The 22,344-nt window shown below is 38.4% G+C and overlaps 1 protein-coding gene across 1 annotated transcript in view; it reads right to left on the bottom strand.

The window, feature by feature from the left end:
* The window catches only part of ofcc1 (orofacial cleft 1 candidate 1), a 198,188-nt gene extending 178,524 nt beyond the window's left edge, over nt 1-19,664 (bottom strand). The window contains exons 1-6 of the mRNA XM_041814710.1: nt 19,613-19,664; nt 18,933-19,009; nt 10,581-10,651; nt 10,027-10,196; nt 2,394-2,498; nt 1,675-1,758 (exon numbers count right to left, since the gene is read on the bottom strand). Of these exons, the coding sequence (XP_041670644.1) occupies nt 1,675-1,758; nt 2,394-2,498; nt 10,027-10,196; nt 10,581-10,651; nt 18,933-19,009; nt 19,613-19,664 (559 nt within the window). The remainder of the gene's footprint in view (nt 1-1,674; nt 1,759-2,393; nt 2,499-10,026; nt 10,197-10,580; nt 10,652-18,932; nt 19,010-19,612) is intronic.
* Between the last annotated feature and the right edge of the window lie 2,680 nt (nt 19,665-22,344).

A 22,344-nucleotide genomic window follows, 5' to 3' on the forward strand; every position in this document is an offset into this window, starting at 1 on the left:
TTCACAAAGCTTCTCTTAAAGCTACAGCACCCAAAGAACAAAGTAAGGACCATTGATTCATTGTGAACACTGTGGTCACTTTTTCAACCTTTCTGTGTTTTTGATGGACTTTGTTTTAGTTGCCCAAACTAGTTTCATTTTTTTTTCTTTTTAAAAGAATGATTAATGGGTGTTTGTGCCTTTATTGTAGGGATAGTAGAGTGGATTGAGCCAGTAACATGGATAAGAGAGTGTGGAATGACATGCGTGGAAGAGCCACAGGCCAGACTTGAACCCAGGTCACCCAAGTACATGGGCCTGACCTACCCACAAGGCCATCTGTACCCCCTGCTTTCAACTTTTAAAGCATGACAGGATACACCATCGACAAATTCTGTATTAAATTTTTTCCCAAACTCAGTCGTTGTCACCGAAATCTGTGAGCCATTGTTGCTAATGTATTAATTGTGACATGATGACGTCATTGCCCGCAGCCCAAGTAGTGTCCGAAATCATTTTGTGTTTTGCAGTTGAGTCCACTATTATAGTCCACTATGTGCTGTTAATTATGTAGTGGATAGGGAGCAGGGAATGAGTAAGTGGTTTCGGACACAGCCTGTTACCTTTTCTAATGTTATGTCAAATTTTGTTGTTATTTTACATGACATTATGTCTGTTTTCTTATGTTATGTAACGTTGTTATATTTTCTTATGTTATATTATGTGATGTTTGTCATCTTTTCTTATGTTATGTTACGTGATATTATAGGTTTCATTATGTTATTTTTCTGTTATGTATTGTAACATTATGTGATGTTTCTTATGTTGTTTGTTACATTGTGTAACATTATTATCTTTTCTCAAATTATGTTAAGTTATATTAGGTCATGTTTGGTTATGTAATCCTTTTGTTTTTCTGTCATTTTTTAATGTTTTGTTATGTTATGTTGTGTTATCTCTTTTTTTCTTTTCTTACATGTTCCTGTGAGGACACAGTTGTAGTTATAAAGTACTTGATTAAATACAGTGCTTAACAAATTTATTAGACCACCCTAACCCTAACCAAAGTAAGGTTTATGCCACAGCTGCCCTAATATAATTACCAAAATCATTTTTTATGTTTCTGCAATGGTTAATACACCAATATGTAGAAGCTCTTTAACTGAAGTGATATTTTTAATGCTAAAATGCAATCATTATTGTTATCCATGAATTTTCAAATTTACTGATTTACAAAAAAACTTAAAAAATAGTAAAGTACATTAATATTTCTTGATTAATATGTCAAATTATAGTTATTTACTTGCATTAATGAACAGAAAAATCAGTTTAAGTGGTTGAATGTTATGCTTGATTCATTTCTGACTTTTCAGAGAAGCCCAGTGAGCCGGCTCAAACTCGGGTGAATTCAGTTTGAAATCCCTCATTCCTCTTCAAAATGGTAAAACGTGGAGAGCTCACTGAAAATCAAAGAGTCCACATTAAAGCACTTCATGATGCTAGATGGTCTTTGAGACGAATATGACAGGTGGTCTAATAACTTTGTTAAGCACTGTTTATGTTTAAAAAATGCAGTTTCAACTGGTTTAATTTAAGCACTAAAAACTGTATCTTGTTATTTTGATGGTTGCCTACAAACCTACATACTCTAAAGTAATATCTTCACAGTGTGTGTATTGATACAGAGATGCATACCAGGAATGTTAATGAAGGTATTGTCCTCGTCCAGCAGTGCAGCCATCCTCTGATACAGCCGGTTCTCATCAGTATCCAGCATCGCTATAAGTCAAAACAATTATAAAATGAGTACACCTCCAACAGCATTGAGAATTACATGTATTCTGTGTGCTTCAGAATTACTCTCCACTTATCAGACGAGTCAATCTAAACCACATCTCTACATGCAGAGCGGAGATATTAGCTGTGTCTGGAGAGGCCTGGAAATCAAGTGTATGCAGAGGGGTAATGAAAAAAAAGCATTAACATGCCTGTTAGCCGGCCTGTCATCATGTGATGAGATTTGGTTTGGTGAATCCTTTGATATTACACGGCAGTGATATCCAAAAGATACAGGTGAAATGGCTTCTCCATTAATAACCGTGTTTCATTATAACATGCATATTACTTGGCTCCCAAGAGCTCGCTTTTAATAGGCCTACTTTGGGAGGGGGCTGCAAACTGTCGATATGGCTCTGCATGTGTCATTTGACAAGGGAGAGGAAAAGCCACGGAGGAATGAAGACTGACCAATGATACGTGACCTTCGTCAATGACAGCGAGTTGGATAGCCAATCTAGTGATGCCATCATTTGGTGTATTTACATAGCCCGTACTGCTGTCACAAATGGCGGCCTGCTACCGGTGACCTCACTTTAATGAACCGAGGAGAACTATTATGACAGAGAATGGCATACTTAATTCCAGCTCATCTTCGGCGCTGACCCCAGCCTTCCTGCGATGCCTTGGGTCCGTCTGCTCTGCCGACAATGGGTCAAAGTAATTTTGGGTGCGATTATTTCCTGTGGAAAGTACGAGAGGCGAGAGAATGAGAGAAAGAGGCGTTGGGAGTTGGTGATGGGGTGGCGGGGAAGGAAAGAGGGAAGCACAGGTTCAGGTTAGTGGTTATTAGAAGCACATGAAGCGAAATGTTAATTTTGAAACCCACACTGTGGAAGGGCAGGGGCAGCGGCTGCTACCAGATAAGGCAGAGCCAAGATGAGACGGGAGTGCAGAGGCAGAAAGAGAGAAGCGGCAAAGAGACTGCTGGCTTTCTCACTGTGCCTCTCCACGGCCTGCGGTGCTCTGGGGCCTAATTAGCATGCTGTGAAAGGTCACGGCAGGCAATCTCTTAAATACGACTGCCATATGTTTGCTGTGTTCAAAAGGAACTAATGAGAAAGTCTACAAGCCCAAAAGTACCTGGAATTTCAAAGACAATACCTTCTAAATACTCTCAGGTCAGCGGCCTAGAGGACCGGGCAAGTTTGGAGGAGTAGATCCAAGGGAAAATAACCCGAGCCCATGTCTCATTGACTTCTTATTAGCAATCACTGACCTATGGGTATCAAGTCTGCTCCACAGAGTTTATGGGAATCCAGTGGCTCCGGGGTCTTTCTATTAAGGGTACACCCTGCCATGCCACCTTCTTAACCCCAAATCATTCTCATTACAGGCCTTGAATATTTCACTCCAATCTACATCGCTTTACTTGTATTTCTCAGGTTGTGGGGCTGAAATAGTGCAACATTTTCCACACAAGGATGGCCTTTACAGAGGAGTGAGGGTATCACACATGGACACATACAAATCTAAGAAAGCGCGATGCATTTAAGCGCGGGTAAGTCACAACTCAAACTCAGAGAAAGAGCCTGACTCAGAGTTACGAAGGAGAAGCAATCAAATGATTCCTTACTACTGTCATTAAATTAAATGTGAGAGTAACAGGTTAAATCCCTCTGCTACACTAACAGAAAATGTCTCTGGAAATTGTGTTATGAAAGCATTTTTTTCAAACACAAATTCACATAATGAAAGAAGCTTTTTAAGTCATATCTGTGATTTACCTAAACAGTCCAACTGTTCTACAGTCCATCTCTCTGGTGAACATTTAAATTCTTGCACTTAACACTCATTATCAGTGACTTTGACGTCCATACATTTTGAGTTGCTGCTAACACTGAAGGAGAAATAATAAATGTATTACATAACGCAAAAAAAATTGTCAATAACATGGGCAATCTACTCTAAAGATATTTCAATAAAAAAAAATCCTGGAAAAAATAACAGTGTTCTGCTTCGATCAAACATGGCACCAGGGTCATGCTTCTGGATGGATCCATGTTATTTTGGACGAGCCTGTTGATGGCCTGTGTTCCCTTTTTAAAGGCCACTTCATTCTGTACTTCGTGTTATTGTTCTGAGGACATTGCTGGATAAATTCCGCTGAAACACTTAGCCCAAGATGGTGGCATCCAAACCATGGCCGTGTGGCCAAATGCAGACCATTTTTGTTTGGCCCACAGCAAATCCTAAAAGTAAAATGAAAAATGTCCCACATTAGACTATGAATCTTGTCCTTGACTATATAAGGACTTGGCTGTATCAGTTTTTTTTAACACCATCAAACCCTCACCACATTTTCCCAGGGTAGACAGTATTACTGCCAGGCAGAGGTGGACTGGCAATCTGGCATACAGGGCATTTTCCTGGTGGGCTGAAGCACTATGGGGCAAGAATGATTTTTTATTTTATTTTTAATTACCGCCACTGACAGTTGACTGGTCTGATCCTGTCTCTTAAAGGTCCGTTACCCACCTCCCCTCCTCACTCGGCCCTAGCTTTAAAGTGAAAGTGTTCGTAGGATTTGAGACTAAGGCTGGCCTTACACCAGAGGACTTTGCTCAAAGTCTTAAAAGACTCTAAAAAGACTGACAACTGAGATTATCTCACATCTAAAGACAATTTGTCATCAAGTCGCTGAATTTTTAGTCTCAGACTAAGACTTTGTAAAGACTGGGTCACTAACTTCAAGACTAGAATACGATTCCTTTTGGGATTATTTCCCATCATGCATCTGGTGGGAATTCATTTAATTCTTAAATCATTTACATCAAGTAGAAATGAAAAGAAAGTTAAACACCAAAGCAACTTTGCATGTTGCTGCAACAACTGAAGAACTGTCCCAGTAACACTTCAGGATAAAAGTACCATATAAAAGAACAGTTTATTGAGGTAAAACATAGGAGGAATGACAGAGCTTTGACTGCAGGGAGACAAAGTCAACATGCAGCAAACTTATGCCTAGTATGACAGTTGTTCTTGTGCGTGCCGAAGCAGACACATGCAGCAGATTCAAGCAGCAAAACACGCTGCCAGTCTGAAACAGCTGGTTAAGGCGTGGGAACGGTGAGGAGCATGTTTGCCAAGTGACGTCACGCTGCCAGCACAGACCAAAACATGGCGGCCTCCTGGTGACTTGAGCTCAAATTGATTAAAATAAAATAAATAAAATGCAGGTATCTAGTCAGGTATTTCATTCAACATACATATGAGAGAAAAAAAAATCCATCCAACTGGTTGAATTTGTTTGATCATGTCTGCTTCCTTTTAATTCATCTTAAAAGGTCTCAGATTTCAGTAAAGTAATGAATTCAGACTTTATTCCTACATGTACAAGTAGGCCTGTGCCAGAATTTTCATTAATGTTGAGTTAGAGTACATTTTAGTAGAGTAAAAGGCTACCTGTGAGTAGATTGCTATCATACTGATGTCACAGTTAAACACATTTTTAAAACCTGACGTGTTGTGACTTAATCAGGTTTTCATCAGTGCCTTCGTGGCTTGCACACCTGTGAAGACTTACACTAATCATGTGAGCTTCATTCTCCTCATAGAATCAGCCTGACAGGCATGGCAAAAACGTATTTTTCCATGTAAAATAAAGACATTTTAACTACACACTAAACCTACAGTGCTTTGGATTGCTTTTTTGAGGGTAGTTGCAGTTTTTATTTATTTATTTATTTATTTATTTTTTGGTAATTCATTTTTGCATTTAATCCTTTTTTTCCACTCATGCAACCCTTCATCAGATGAACTGTTGATGATTTCATTTTGCTTGACTTTGCTGCTGCAGCATGCAGCACTGATGCATAAAAAAAGTAAATCCCCTATAAAAAAAAACTAGATATGGTTATAATATATATTTTTTGAAGTTATATATATAATGTGAAGGGTGTATCTGGAAATAGCTCAGCCATATTAAAGGCAAACCTCATTTTAAGCAAATGTTAAAGAAGGGTGTATGAATTCTTTAATCCCTGACATTAATATCAATAAACTACCATATGGTTGAGTTCATTTTGTATGCTTTAAGGGTATGGCATGTGGCCTAATTAGCATTTCCAATTAATAAAGGGGAGAAGAACAAAGTTTCATCTGTGAGTTAACTCATCTTTAGTCTTCATTGTGCTAACGTGATCCAAAAAAGGTTAAAAATAGCACAGTAGGAGAAAATAAAACTTGTCTCTCAGAGGAATATATTTTAGACGATGATTATAACAATAAGTTTTGATTTTATAATAAGTATATAATAATAAGCAACTCTAGTAGATTGTTTTTCTTCTGTATTAGTGATTTTTGAATAATAATCACCACTTTGTTGAAGTTCTGGAAAGATCTGATCATCTCTCCCCACGTAATCTAATATAAGACATCATTTATCTAATTTATGTGCAAGTTTGATGTATTTCTTTATCTTTGAGGCCAAGTCATTGCCGGTTTTACCATTAGGCAAAAGTGATCCATAGCCTGGGGCCTCCTTCTCCAAGCGGCCTCATGATAATCTCATTAAAGGTGTGCATCTAATATGAGATATACATCTTTAACTGATTAAGATGTGTATTTTGAATGTAAATAAGGGGCTTAGAGTGAATAAAGAGCATCAAAACACATTTTTATGATCCAAAAAATGTTCACTGAAGGACTCCAGGCTCCAACAGCAAAGTTTAAGGCCCTCAAAAAGCCCCAAAGTGTCATATTAAGTATATCATAGTGAGGTTCCTAAAGACACACTGATTTCAATGATTATTGTGTGATAAAAATGGCTTTTAAAAAATAAAAATGTCTGATCTGTGGCAGAAGAATGGAATTGTTAAAATATTTAACATAGAAGTGGGGAGTTATAAGGATTTTCTATGAGGGGATGAAGTACCATTGGATATTTATATTCCAGATTTAAGCACATTCTCTGACTTTGTTACCAAAATAAGATGCTTCCAAACATTTTATTCACTTGTTGGTTTTAGTTCAAAAGAGAGGAGACTCATATTGGTCTTGCCTGGGGCCTTCAAATCACTTAAAGGGATACTTCAACATTTTGGCAAATTCGCCCATTGCCATAATTCCTATAGTCTTAGTAATAGGTTTGTTACCTTAAGTTGTCAGTGCAAGCTATTTTTAGATCGGCGCTGCAGAGTTCGGACCTGCTTTGCCAACTCAATGTAAGCAGACAGTATTTCCGGCTTTCCCTCATCAAACTCATCAAATACACAATCCAACAACTCCAAAACGCTCTCGTGGACAAGTTGTGACCTGTACATTCACCACGCTATGAAATAATAATGTATAATTATGTAACATTACGACAAATGTAGCAGATACTCTGAACTATTTCTTGAGTAAACCACTGGGCAGAGTGACACAGTGCAGCAGCCATATCTTGAGTGTAGTTCCGGCTTTTCTTTTAGCTTTAAAACATCTCCGTCTCGTAATGTTCCATGATTATTTCATAGTGTGGCGAATGTACAGGTCACAACTTGTCCACAAGAGTGTTTTGGAGTTGTTGAATTGTGTGAGTTTGATGAGGGAAAGCCAGAATACCGTCTGCTTACATTGAGTTGGCACAGCAGCTCCGAACTCGACAGTGCCAATCTAAAAACAGCTTGCACCGACAACTAAAGGTAACGAACCTATTACTAAGACTATAGGAATTACGGCAATGGGCAAGTTTGCCAAAATGTTGAAGTATCCCTTTAAACTGCTTCTGTGCTGAGTTGTATAATTTTGAATTAAACTGTTGCGATTCTTTGATTTCAGCTGGGCAAGAAACATATTTTATTCTCAAGAAATGTCTTTTCTACTTAAGTTTTTTCTCACAATTTCCTAATGTAAAAACCAATAGGAACGCAATCAATGTAGACATGTAGGAAAATGCAACTACTGAACCCTTTATAGGGCAAGGAACCATATATGGTCACTTCAGTTGACTTTCTTCACAGCCTCCCACCAACAGTTCAGTAGAATGAGTATGATTTTTGTGGAGCTCATTTAATATCATGGAAAGTGGCATCACAGCATCTGACCAATCAGCTATGGCCCAGGGCATCTCAAACTTCCTGTTTCCTCCAGAACTCATGAAATACAGTTTTACTTCTCTTTTGGTCACACACATGGCCCTAACATCATAAACATGCATAACCATGGTAAGATAATGAAACTCTCACATTAAAGAGAGGGACAGTAGTGGTAAATGTCATTGTGCATTCTGTTTGCCTAAGATTTCAATCAATTACTGGAATTTTAGCCAGAAAAATGGAGGCAGCATATTCATTCATATGCTCCTTTAGGCTTGTAAAATGATGTCTATATCAAAGGGATATTTCAGTGTTTTTTTTTTTTTTGTTGTTGTTTTTTTTGTTGGTATGAGGCAACAAGCAGTATAGGTGGCATTAGCCCCCAGTTATTTCAGTGAGCATTGCTCCTTTGAGAAGCAGTCACTGGTTTTACCAGCAAGGAAGCTAGGCCATACATCGTCACAGATGGGTACAGTTTCTCAGCGGAATTTAATGAGTTTTTGGTAAAAATGGGCAACAAAACTGCCGGCTCAAATGAATGTACTATTGAAAAATTTGAAGCGTTTTATTTTATACCCAAAGAGACTCTGTGTTTTTGTCTATTTTACAGTGCAGGCTTTGGCTTCTGGTTACGCACTCTTACATTGCAAAATAGTGGCAAAAACACAGAGGCTTTTTGGGTAAAAATGCTGTCTACGCTTGAGTCAACATTTTTCTATAACCCATTTTTACCAAAAAACTCACAAAATTCCATGGAGAACCCATCTGTTACACTGTTTAGCCTAGCATCCTGGCTGGCACTCGGGTGAGAAGTGCTGATTAGATGTATTTTATAGTACTCAATCAATACAATCAATACCAAAAAAGTACTTTTTAAATATCGATATATCCAAATACTAATGCCAACCATTCCACCTTTGTGTGTACAACCAAGCATGTCTTTCTTGAAATGATAACGCCATCGCCTACATAGCCTGCATGTGCTAACCATGCAACCAAAAAACAATGTAAGCTTACATGACTGTGTTTGTGCATCAGAAGCGACTGAGCTTATACAGCAAAATGTACCAGCGTACGCCACATTTTGACCCACCACTGCCAGGAGATTGAGAGTGTGAGTGTGCTTGCTCCATAACTTCTCTGTTTTTTGTGCAGCTTTACAGCTGTCTCAGAAATGCACAAAAAACACAGAAGTTTCAAAACAAAATGGAAATAAATTATTTTCATCTCTGAGTGGACCAGAGATGACCCTGGACCAGGTTTTCAGTGAACTAAACTTTCAGTGTCTTTTGCATGCATATAAAAGGCCAAATTTACGTGTAGAGGAGGCCTCAGTTTCACTCTAGGATGACCAAATTATTTTTCAGACAGCAGGCAGATTTTAACTGTTTTAATGCCAAAAAATACAAAACTTAAAATTAAAAAGTTAAGACAGCTGCCATAATCTATTACTTTAATAAAGCATTATGAGGTTGGTTTTATTAATAACTACAGATCAGTCTCTGTTGTCATACATGCTCAGGCTCTGATTCTTAAAAACGTATGTGTTCTTGATGTGCTGGCCAGTTCTCCGCACAATGCTTAAGCCTAAGCCCACCTCCTGCTTATAAAATCATGACAATAATTGATAATAATTACAAGCCAGCACAGCAATAGCAAAATAAACCACATTAAATCAAGAATCTAACATGTGACTCATCCCTGAGAAAACTGGCACGCTCGCAACCTTGAACGCATCCTAATTTACCATCCCATTCCTCAAGAGTTCTCCCTGACATACTGAATTATAAGGGGGCATATTCGTATGCCTGATTGGCCTTAAGCCGTGTTTCGGGGGCGTAGCGAGTACACCACACAGACAGCGGATCGGCTTGGTAGCGTAGTAGCGTATGTAAATGCACTCTCCTATGACTCCAGCCCACCACAAGGCATGTAGCCGAGAGTGGGAGTCAAGGCTGATTGTGTCGAGGGTACTTCTAGATAGAGATAGAACACCCACAACTGTAGCGTTCTCCAGCGGAGGAAGAAGTTATACGAGGGTTGCTTGTTAGGACACGCTTGCTTTGGAATGCAGGGACCAGGGGCCCCCTCGAATGGAGAGAGAGAGAGAAAGAAAGAGGGAGCGAGAGAAAGGTTAGATCAGGAACACATCTACTGTCAACAAATTTGAGGCTAATGAAAAATGAAGCTTCACCTCTTTCTTTGGCAGGGGCTTGCAGCTCCATTTTTTTTTGGTGAGCTGCAAGGGTGCTATCTGGCCTGTCACCTCGAATTTCTCTCCCCAGCCAAAGCGGAGAAAGCTCTGCGCTTCCTCCTCCATCGAAGGCTGGGTTTTCAATGCCCACCACAGCCGCTCTCTCCTCTCTCCCTGACAAAATAAACAGAAACATAAATGAAACACAAACACTGGCATGAAGGGGCGATACAACAGTTAGGTCAAAGTGAATCGTCAAAAATAAAATTTAAAAAAGCGTATCTAATGACTGCAAATATTCCCTATTGGTGATTTTTCAGCGCCAACATGCTCAGGCGCATCCTCCTCGAATGACACTAAAACACAATTAGGTTAAAATTAAATCAGAATCTTGCAAAGGAGGAGGAAAAAAAGAGAAGAAGAAGAAGAAATGATTAAAATAATTACAAATTGCGCCCTGACAAGCAAGAGCAAAATTTAGCCCAAAGCCATTTGTCTGTAATTAGTTAATTAATCCTTACACAAATTATGAGCAATAACTCATCAAGCAGGACTCACCCATCAGAAATTCAGCCGACTTGGATTTCTTCTGCTTAGGTTGCTGCAGAGCCTTCTGCTGTAACTTCTGGAGGGAAATTGTTAAATGAATAAATTAGCTGCAGAATGAAGATCATCATTTATGATCCGCAACTAACGCAGTATTTTAAATATGGGACGACACTAAAATGTCATTTAATTTACATCGCCGCTAAAGGGGTCAAGCACTAATTGAACAACAGGAGTGGAAAAGAATTTAATCATAAATAGATAAGAAAAGTTGACATGAATGTGTAATGAAGGTCACATTAAAATACTTCCTTGTTTCTAAAATGAATGGGCAACAACACTCTCCTGGAAAATTATGCGTTTTTGCACAGGCTGCATGGGAGCACGCAGGCTCAGTGTGCAAATAAGTATGGAAATGCAGGCACACTTCCCATTACTTCCATTCACATGAACTCAACCTAGAAAATCTCCAAAGGAGGAAAGAAACTGTCTCTAAATAACACCATGCCAGGTCCCTTGTAATTTGAAAGAAGATGTTTAATTCTAATACCGGATTCACACCAAGCCAATTATTTATAAAAGCGTGCTTTCAGTGTGATGCATCTAAAATCAATCTGTGCTGTAGGTTGTCTGCTTTGGCGTTACATACAAAGAAAAAGTATGGCTTCCTTTGAAATCAAAAGCATGTGGAGAAAAAACTCGGCAGTGTCTCATTTCTGCAGACAATAAGAAAGTGGAGGTAAAAGGCAGGGGTGCTTGTTTTGGTTATGGATATGTTTACATGCACTATAACAGAGCTGGGCTGCTCCCAGCGTATGGAGCTTTTTAAGCATCATTTTATGCAGATTTTTCAATGATGAACTGCACTCATGCCCGTGAACAGCATGTATTTGTATACAATATTTAATTTCAAAGGCAAAATCAAGGGGCAGATGAGTGGGGGGCTTATTTCAACTCTAAATGACAGAGCAATTAAAATGGAGAAGGACTACTTCCAGACCAATCTGGTAAGAGGAGTTTTTGTAAATCTGTTTTTACATTCAACAAGCCCTACAGCGAGACATTCATTTATACCACTGAGATTAATGCTTATCTAATTGTAACTTATTTAAAAACCATTTTCTTTTCGACTGGGTACCAATCAGTTCTTCTGAGTTTCACATGCTGTGGAGTAGGAGACGGGCGAGCTGAGCTTCTCTGCTTATTGTTTCCATGAGTTTTCTTGTTTTATGTTTAATTTTCCTTAAGCAACTACTGCCTTTCTCAACCAGGGTGCTATGGCATCCTGGGGTGCCTTCAAAATGCTTTAAATTCAACCAAGAATGACCTTAAATGTGCACTTCATTACCTATCCTGACATTAATAATCAAAATTTTCTCATTTTCCTTTTCCCTGACATGCTAGCGTCTGGGTCAGCAAATGAACTGGCTTATGTAAGTAAGCACTGTGCAGGAACCATGCTTTTCTCTTAATTTCAGTTCTGCGGGTTGGCCAAAATAAACCAAAATGTGTTTTCTGCTCCCATTCTATGAAAATATAGGCATAAAGGAAGTGCTTAGACGCTCTCAGCTGGTCTAGCCTTAGACCCCACTACAGTCTCCTCTTTATGAAAAATTTTAACCACTCAAAATTGATCATCTAATGAAATATGTTGCAGTTTTAGCCCTAGATGGAAAAAAAATATTTCTGACAAAGGGACAAGAGCAAACAGGATGTCAAAGCATATCAGTGCAGCAGCCCTTCATACAATTTAGTTTTGGTGTGTTTTTCTGCCATAACATGTACATTTTAGCTGTTTTCCAGTAACACTGAATAATTTAAACATTACAATGGTACAAAATATGACAAAATACAATCAGATAGAGTTTATCTTACAGTTACAGTTTTGATATACCATAAACATTATGACAAATGTTCTTTTTTTAGGCACATGCTAATTACCAGAAAAACCTTCAGATGAGTACCACTGATTTAATCCATACTGGGAGTGTTTAATAAAAAATGTGTTGCGTATTCAAACTGAGTTAAATGACCTTTTTGACATTAGTGCAACTTCACAGACAATTCTGAAACCATTTCTAGTTAGAATTATACTTTATTAATGTTTGATTGTTTTTAGGTCTGCAATGCATTTGTTAAAATTACAGTTAAAGTGCCATTAGAAAGTATTTAGCCCCTTGGATGTTTCACCCTATTACTGATTTTATAAATCAATCATGGTCTATATAATTTTGCTTCTTTTGACATGAAAAAAATACATAAAACCCCCTCTTTAATGTCAAAGGAAAAACAGAGTTCTATAAAGTATTGTCAATTGAATAAAAATATGTAATGTAAAATAAGTGACTGCATTGATTTTCACCTTGTCAACACAGGATTCAATACATGCACCCTTGGCTGCAATCACAGCACTGAGTCTGTGTGAATAGGTCTTCGTCAGGCTTGCACATCTTGACTCTGCAATTTTACTCCATTCTTTTTTGCAAAACTGCTCAAGTTCTGTCAGGTTGTATGGGTAACAGCCATGAACAGCCCTTTTCAAGTCCAGCCACAAATTCTCTATTGCATTGAGATTTGGGCTTTGACTCAGCCACTCCATTCACCATGTTATCTCTAAACCATTTCTGTGTAGCTTTCTCTGTATGTTTCAGGTCATTGTCTTTCTGGAAAAGAAAACATCCCCTAAGCCATTGTTCTTTTACAGACTGAATCAGATTGTCTTCCTCGATTTTCCTATATTTTGCTGCATTCATTTTACCCTCTACCTTTACAAACCTTCCATGTCTGGTTGCTTAGAAGCATCCCCAAAGCATGACGCTGCCACCTCTGTGCTTCACAGTGGGGATGGAGTATTTGTGGTAATGTGCAGTGTTTGGTGTCTGCCAAACATAGCATCTTGTCTGATGGCCAAAAAGCTCCATTTTGGTCTCATCAGAACAAAGAACTTCCTTCCACTTGACTATGGAGACTTTATTTTATATATTTTTGTATAATTGGCATGACTTTGTGGAAATCTTTTTTCCCTTTGATATTAAAGAGTGTTTTTTTTTTTTTTTGGTCAAAAAAGCAAAATTATATTGAACATGACTAATTTATAAATCAATAAAAAGGTAAAACATCCAAGGGGGTTAACACTTCTTATAGGCACTGTTCCTCACATTTGATATTTATCTATTTATGTGCATGAGGCCCCAGACCACATGTGCCTTTACCAGACTGGTAAACCACATACAGTATGCATTTATCACATCAAACTACTTTTACAATGTTGTAATGGCGCTTTAACAAATTTTGTCATTTGGCTAAACACTTCTAAATGAATTGCATAATTTCATACCCTGCAAATGCCAATCAGTCCCCTTGTTCTGATGAGTATTTTCCTGCTTTTAAGGCTTGCAGAGAAAAACAGACCTTGTAATCACACAAGAGAGAATACAGTATACACTCCCCAGGCCTTAAGCTTTAGGTCATTGTCAGTAAAAATCTTATCCACACAGGCCGAGAGTGTCTCTTTCTAGAAAGCTATGAAGAACGCCTGGTTCTCATCTCGCTCCGTGGACTCCACTGACTTTGACAGCATGCTCCATGTGATACAAAGACTGTTGTTTAATGTGCCATAACCGGATGGAACATGCAGATGTTGCATTTCTTAAACGATAAACAACAATTCAATCCTAAGGGAGAAAATAATCATAATTCATGATATGAAGTGGATTTCATATAATTTGCCTGTCACATTGCACCTAAATATATCAGATTCATGGTGCTGCAGCAAAATCTCACGCCAGGAAATTTGGGTTTATTACGACATACATATACAGAGGCACAAAGCCTCATTCTGTTGTCATCTGAAGGCATCTACATGCACTTAATCTGCCTCTCCTCATCTCACTGTGCAGCACACAAAATGCTTACTTTGCACTCAACATGAGAAAAAATCACCCATAACTGGTGACAAAAAAGCATCCACCATTTTTTCTTTTTTAAATGTGATTGTTGTCAAAAGGAATTGAGCACAACAATGCCTTGTTCAGTTCTTGTTGCATTCAAAGGCATAGCTAGAAGGGCTTGGGGAAGACCGCTCGCTGCTAGGGGCTGGTGGGCACAGACCAGCTAGAAAGTGAATTTTGCATACTGTACGGATCATCGCCCAGTTCAGCCCAGTCACATTGAATCTGCCATCAACCAATTGTGCTTCATGAAACCGTCAACCCTCATTTACGTCTGCCTGTTTTCTTCCCCACGCAGCTGTAAACAAGGGCCCGGGCTCTGAGCTGTCTGCCTCTGTCCCTGCACACTCTGCTTGCCAGGGGAGCGGAGACAGCTAAGCTCGGCTTCACAGAGATACTGAAAGCTACCATTTCAAGACAAACACCCTGTGTGTAAGGCATGGGAGATGAGGACAAGAGTGTTTCTGGAAAGGACACAGGGATTTAGGAGCTTTAGAGAGAGATCTCTGCATGTTTGTCTCTTCTTCGAGTTCTAATCTGCACTTTTAAAGGAAAAAAGCCGTTTAGCTTGTTTTCAGGAGGTTCTGCAAACAGATTCATTGCAGAGACATCAGGCATCATCTACCAATATGCATAACCCTAACCCTTCTTAAATTTGTTTTTAATAAAGTTTCAAAGAAAAAACATGACATGTTCTTCAGCTGCTGAAATTTTACCAGTGTTCTTGAAGAGATATTTCAGTATTTTTAAAGTTGAGTCCTATGAGGTACTTAGCAGTAGTAGGGGCATTAGCCTCCAGTGATTTCAATGTGCATTGCTCCTTTAAGACAGACTCTCTGGTTGTATGGTTTCTCTGTGGAATTTAGTATGTTTTTTTGTAAAAATGGGCCACAAACGATGTTGGCTCAAATGTACGCACTATCAAAATTTTTTGAAGCATTTTATGTTACACTGAGACAGCCTCTGTGTTTTTGTCACCATGTTGCAATGCAATAGCATGTTACCAGAAGCCAAAGCCTGCACTGCAAAATAGGTAAAAAACTGAATTGCTTTAAAAGTTTTCAATAGTGCATATGTTTGAGCCAACACTTTTTTGTGGCCCTTTTTTTTTTTTTTTTTTTTTTACCAAAACTCACTAAAGTCCACTGAGAAACCATATCCATCTGTTACACTGTATAGCCCATCTTCCTGGCCGGTACTACCAGCGAGTCCTTCCTAAAGGAGCAATGCTCACAGAAATCACTGGAGGCTAATGCCACTTCTACTACTAGATACCCATACAGCCCAACTTCAAAAAACTATCCCTTTAAATTGATGAATGCCATGTCCACATAAGCTGAAAGCTTGTGCATTTTTCTTAATTAGCATAGGGAAACATCCCTTTTCTGACCATAAGGACATGAGACTACATGGATTGTTAATGATTCAAAACAACAACCGCTCCTTCCTTCTTGCTCACTCACTACCCCTGAAACCTCATCTTAAACTATGTGATTTCCCCGTGTACTATGTGGATATCAACCAGGGAACATAATCAACAGGAAAGTAGTACAATCTTTGTCCTTCTGCTCTTTTAACTTTCCTGGCTTTCTTAGTCCTGACGACAGCAAACTAAATAATACATCTGAACAAGAAGCACACATTGAAGCTAATTAAACAATTAAATGGGATTTGGATAAACTCAGTGACAGAGCTCTGTCTGCTAGTCCAGGAGAGTAATACATTAAAATAATATTGTAAACAGTAAACTTAAACCAGCTTTCTCTATATCAGATTTTCTTCTTTCATAGTTTTTTAATGTAAATATTTAATCTTCGTATCTCTCAGACATCTTTATCTCTACTCTCTCTGTACCTGACCATGCTTTTTTTTCATTCCGACATTGATCTCCAGAAATACATGTTTATTATCATATCAGAGGGTCCAGAAGTATTTTGTCACCAAATAAATCACCCTGGTCAACACATAACAGTTTTAAGCCCTGGGAATAAATCAGGATGTGGATAACTGAAAACTTCTAGAGTTTTAACTGAAAACTGTTGAATATTCAGGTCTGTTTGTGTCATGTTAAGTGTTAGCATCTTAGCTAATCTTTAGCCCTGCTGTCTCAACAGGTGAGATTTATGTGCTGCCACTGTATGAGTCACTTTTCCCCGGACATTTAGCAAGTTATCCTTACTCCATTTTAAGTCCACATCACTTGATTTCAGAGGGAGAGAACTGTAGTTGTAAGATGTTTCAGTGATTATCGGTGCAACATACCTTGCTTTCAAGCAAGCAGCTACAGTTAATGTAACTCTAGTCTAAAAGTAAAAGGTCTGCAAGTCACGCAAGATTAAAGATGCTGAGAGAAAGAATGGCAAACAAGCTGACAACAAGCTGCAGAACCCAAGTGAACCAACCTCTTAACCTTAAAAACTGGTTCATATGCATCGATCTAAGGGTACACAGACCTTTCAGGTTAAGATCAGTTTACGTATCCAGACCATAGACTGTAAACAGAACTGGACAAAGCCGTTTGATTACAATAGGCGGACTCAAACAGCTTCTGAAGTCAATTCATGGTGACCTCCATAATGAAATCAACCGAATTTTGGATCAACCTAACGGCAGACAAGAGCACGCCTGCTGAGCTGTACTCCCTCAGCGAAGCTATCACTAAAACTATCCTTCTGGTTGACAGATAGATAGTGTCTGCCTGTCAAGCTATCTGTCAATCAAATGAGACCCACCAATCAGTGCGCAGTGAAGTATACCTACATATAACATTGTGGTACAAAAACTTCACCCTCCCGTACAGTGAGAGGACATGAAGACATATGAGACATGTTTTGTTTTTTTGAACCTAGCTGTAAACCAGTTTATTTCTTGTGTAAAAAAACAACTTTTTAAATTGTTGTGTACGTGACCTCTGGTGTTTCTGCAGCCAGCCTCAAGTGGACACTTGCCGTATTGCAATTATTGTACACTTCTGTAATGGCTTCATTTTTCACGACTGGAGGTTGCCACTTGGTCCAGACCAGTTTATCTTTACACCACTAGTAAAAAGGAGTGGATGCTTTCTAGATTAAGTGAAATATGATTAAAATCAGTGATGGGTTCAGTAAAGATGCTCCTAGTCAAATTTGACTAAAATCTCTCTAAAGAGCTAAGCTTATATAAAAGGGCTGTTGCAAATAATGCATTGATTGGGATGTGATTGGAATGCACTAATTGTAGATGCTGATCAATCAAATCAAAGTATATTTGATTGATTTGATTTGACTGACCAGCATCTACAATTAGTGCATTTTTAAACTGCATGCTGTAATCTGCACCTTGTGTTATGTACCTTTTAACCGTTTCCTTATTTCCTTTTCAATCTGCATGCATATATAAATATATATATATGTGTGTGTGTATGTATGTTTGTATATGTGGAAAAAAGTATGAGCACTAATATGATAAGCAATGTGTTTAATATGAGATGAAATGAAAATTCAATAAAGAAAATGATTTAAAAATGTATTTGATTACACATGTGTAAAGCTGTACTTTATATATCAACATAATAAAATAGCTATTGCAATGAATTGCATTATAATAATGACTACATCTACAAAGCATCTTTATGTAAATGATACAGGATAAAGTGAGCTTTGTGTTTCAAAGGCTTAAAAAGGCAAAAACGTGATGCTCTCTATATGGGTATGGTAATAGTGACCTACCAAGCAGTTTCATATTAAACAACAACAGCGTCAGTTGGTGTAGACAGAAAACATAATTAGTATTCAAGCTTAATTAATCTACGCTGGCCCCCTTTAAGTGAATTAGTCAATTATTTATGCATGTGTGCTCCTTTGATGCTAACAGATTATGTATGTTGGTGGAAAAAAAACCTTGAAAAATGACTTTGAAAACTTTCCACCATAAAAATGTCACTACAAGCTCCTGTTCTCACTTAGAAAAATGCATGATTATACTGGAAATAAATCTTCCTGGATTAAATTCCCAGACTTCTATATTTCTACCCAATCACTGCTTGAGATATTTTAGTGCCATATAATGAAAACAAGTCATTGTCTGAAATCTGGAGCAGAAGACAAAATAAATCAGCCAAATATGTTCTTTTTGTGTGCCCTAATCTGCGGAATGGAAATCTAACACAGGTCGGATCAAGGTCTTTTCTAGGATCATGGGAACTCCTTGGGATTTTCAAGAGCCTTTTTGTTTTTACCCTTGAGAACCAGGCACTGGCCTCTGCACCCCTCAATCCCCCATTGAGAACCCAGAGGCAGCACAGAGGAATGCTAAATGTCAATGGTCAGACTACAGCAGCACCTTCAGAGAATGAGAGACTGAGGTACGAGGCCTGACCTCCTTGTGCTCGACTACTCAGCTACGAGGGGCCAGAAGTGAAACTGTACTCACACTGTTAAAGGTGTCCATCTCTGCCGACTGCAAGAGATCAGCGCGGGCTGACCCTGAGTTCTGAAGAATGGCGAGGCCTGCAAAAAAGAATGTGTGAAAATATGGTGAGAAAGTGTTGAAAAGGGAGAATTTAAATCTCCAACCCTGCACGTGAAGAGAATCTGTTATCAGCTCGAATCTACAAATTAAAATTTGCCTTATAATTTAGAGTTTGTTGATGTTATTAGAGCTCTTTTTATAGCTTAAGTGTGCAGCACAAAAGCGTTACACTATATCCCCTCTGCTTATGTGTTTAAAACTGCTATCTCTGCCATGCATCTCAGAGAATAAAGACCATTTGTTATCACAGATAACAAATTATTGGCCCTGATTATTCAAATAGTTTATTCATTTACATCTGATACAATATCATTTGGTATTTTTATCATCCTCTCCTATGGTAATTCACATGGCTCGCACAAGTTTCTGCTGAAATAGCAAAACAAACCCGAGGCAAAATGTGAAAGATTATCCCATACCATGCGAGCTAGGATGAAATGCTATACTTTTTCACACTGAACACTGCTCCACTGGGTGTGATTGAAAAACATGTAAAGCTATTGAATCTGTGGTTTGTATATGTGAGGGAAAATGAGTGTTGTAACAAGTGGGCCAGTGTTTTTGTAATTGTTTCAAATTACACTCCGCGTAATAATTCAGTGAAAGCGGAGCCTCTGTGCGGTCCGTACACATTAACTAGGAAAAGACCACAGGATATCCATGCACCTTATCACGGCCTGCAAAAAAAACGAACCCGATTGTGTAAACAAGTGTGGAGACTAAAACTCTTTAACTGTATTTCCAGCTGTGTCTATTTGAGTTGAGTGGCGCTTATCAGCAGTGACACAAAAGAAGGATAATACTTTTAGATAAGGAGCTACTTTGCAGCATTTCCTTTACATGTGTATTTTATTGAATTAAAGACTCCCTAACATTCCTGCTTTTAATTTGCTGGACTCTTTTCCCATACTTATACAGCTGTGTGTGCATACGTGTATGTGTTTTATGCAGGCTGTAAAATAGAGATGCTGTGAGAAAAACCCTTGGATGTTTCACCCTTTTGTTGATTTTATGAATCGATTATGGTGAACATGATTTGGTTTTTTGGCAAAAAAAAAAACAAAACAAAAACAGTGGAAGGTCCAGTCACTGGTCAATCAGTATTCCTGGCTACCATTATACCATAAAGAAAAAGAACACTCCAAGCAATTTGATGGAAATGTTATTGAAAAGTATCAATCAGGAGATGGCCCAGATTAGGCCGTCCTCACAGAAAGAGTGATTGTGCAAGAAGGAGACTAGTGAAAGGGGCCACCAAGACACCTATGACTACTCTGAAGGAGTTACAAGCTTCAGCAGCTGAGATTGGAGAGACTCTGCATACAACAACTGTTAGCCAGGTTCTTCACCAGTCAAGTCTTCATGGGAGAGTTGCAAAGAGAAAGCCACAGTTGAAGAAACTCAGATTGAATCTCATCTAGAGTTCACCAAAAGGCATATGGGAGACTCCATGGTCAAGTGGAAGAAAGTTCAACGGTGCTTTTTGGCCATCAGACAAGACGCCAAACACACAAACACACCATCCTCACTGTGAAGCACAGTGGTGGCAGCAGCATGCTGTGGGAATGCTTCTCGGCAGCCGGCCCTGGAAGGTTTGTAAAGATAGAGGGTAAAATGAATGTGGCAAAATGTAGGAAAATTGTGGAGGACTTTCTATTCAGCCTGCAAGAAAACTACAGCCTGGGAGAAGAATTATTCTCTAGCAAGACAATGACCTGAAGCATACAGAGAAAGCTACAAAGAAATGGTTTAAAGAAGTAAGGTGAATGTTCTGGAGTGGCTGAGTCTAAGCCCAGACCTCAATCCTATAGGGAATTTGTGGCTGGATTTCAAAAGAGCTGTTCCCTGTGCAACCTGACAGATCTCGAGCAGTTTTGCAAAGATGGAGTCAAATTTCAGTGCCCAGATGAACAAGACTCAGTGCTGTGATTGCAGCCAAAGGTGACTCTACTAAATACTGACTTGAAGGTGATGGATATGCAGTCACCTATTTTAGATTATTTCTTTTTTATTGACATAACTTTGTAGAAATATGTTTTCACTTTGACATTAAAGAGGTTTATTAGCATTTTTTGTCAAGAAAGCCAGACCATGACTGATTTATAAAAACAACAAAAGGGTAAAACATCCAGGATGGTGAATACTTTTATAGACACTGTATGTTAGATATCACATTCACAAGCACGGGATGAACATGAGGTTCAATGACTTTGGCATTTGACCTACAACCTACAACAATAAACAAGTTCATTATAAAGTCAGATTGGACATTTGTGCAAAGTTTGAAGAAAACCCTTAAAGTGTTCTTGAGATATTGCATTCACAAGAAAGGCCCAGAGAGGCAAACTGACAACCCAAAACATGATGCCTCCCGGTCCTGCATAGAGGCATAGAAAAGAAGTGCATTACAAGTGCATGGCTCCTCAACCAATGAGAATGCAACAACTGTTGTTAACTACTTAAACTACTAACTCACTTTTTGGCTTTGGGTTCAGGCTTTGAGTCAAAAGTCATATGTGAATAAATTAACTGATCTTGTGTGCTTATCAAAAACAAAAGAACAAAAAACACACATATGCAAACAGTCTGAAACTGTGAAGGGAAGTTATCTATACAAGCTTCTTTTGCAAATATATTAGTTTCTGACCTTCATGTTCTCTCTCTTAATCAGAGCATCATGTCGGCAATAAGCAGCTCAAGTCAAAGTTTAACAGCAGAAACGCCAAAGTGCTGTCAATTGATTGCCGTTTTGAATTTTGGAGCTGAAATATCATTTTTGAAGATGCTTTGGGGTGACTTTTCTAGACCTTTTTCCACAAAAACTTAAAGTAAACAAAATTATGTTAAATTTTCAATGATACTTTTTTAAAATCAATGGCTTATTGGCCTTCAGTCAGACCTCTAAAATCCCAAGATCTTTGAAGCATTAAACTTTGTTTGCAAAATTAAACACTCAGTAAACTACAAGTAGAAGTGTAGGTCTACAAATAATGATTCCTGAAACAGACATAGGTGGGTTTAACTATTAGTGAAAGGTAGGTGTTTGCCATGGGGTCTCAAGGCATAGGTGAGGCATTAATCAAAAGCTATTCCAATGATTAAGGAGAATATTTAGATAGAAAGTATGTCCTTAAATTACTAAGAGTGCATAAAATTGCATCAAAATGGAGTTTGATAGTCCAAAAAACCCGGGAAGGACCGTTGTAGATAATGTAGCTACATAGCTTATATAGCTGCTTTCTGAGCTTAGCTTTAGTTACGTTAGCTGTGTAAGTAACATAGCTAAGGTTAGCTTAAGCAACATAAGCTTTAG

The sequence above is a fragment of the Cheilinus undulatus genome, linkage group 19, assembly GCF_018320785.1.
Source record: "Cheilinus undulatus linkage group 19, ASM1832078v1, whole genome shotgun sequence".
NCBI lineage: Eukaryota > Metazoa > Chordata > Actinopteri > Labriformes > Labridae > Cheilinus > Cheilinus undulatus.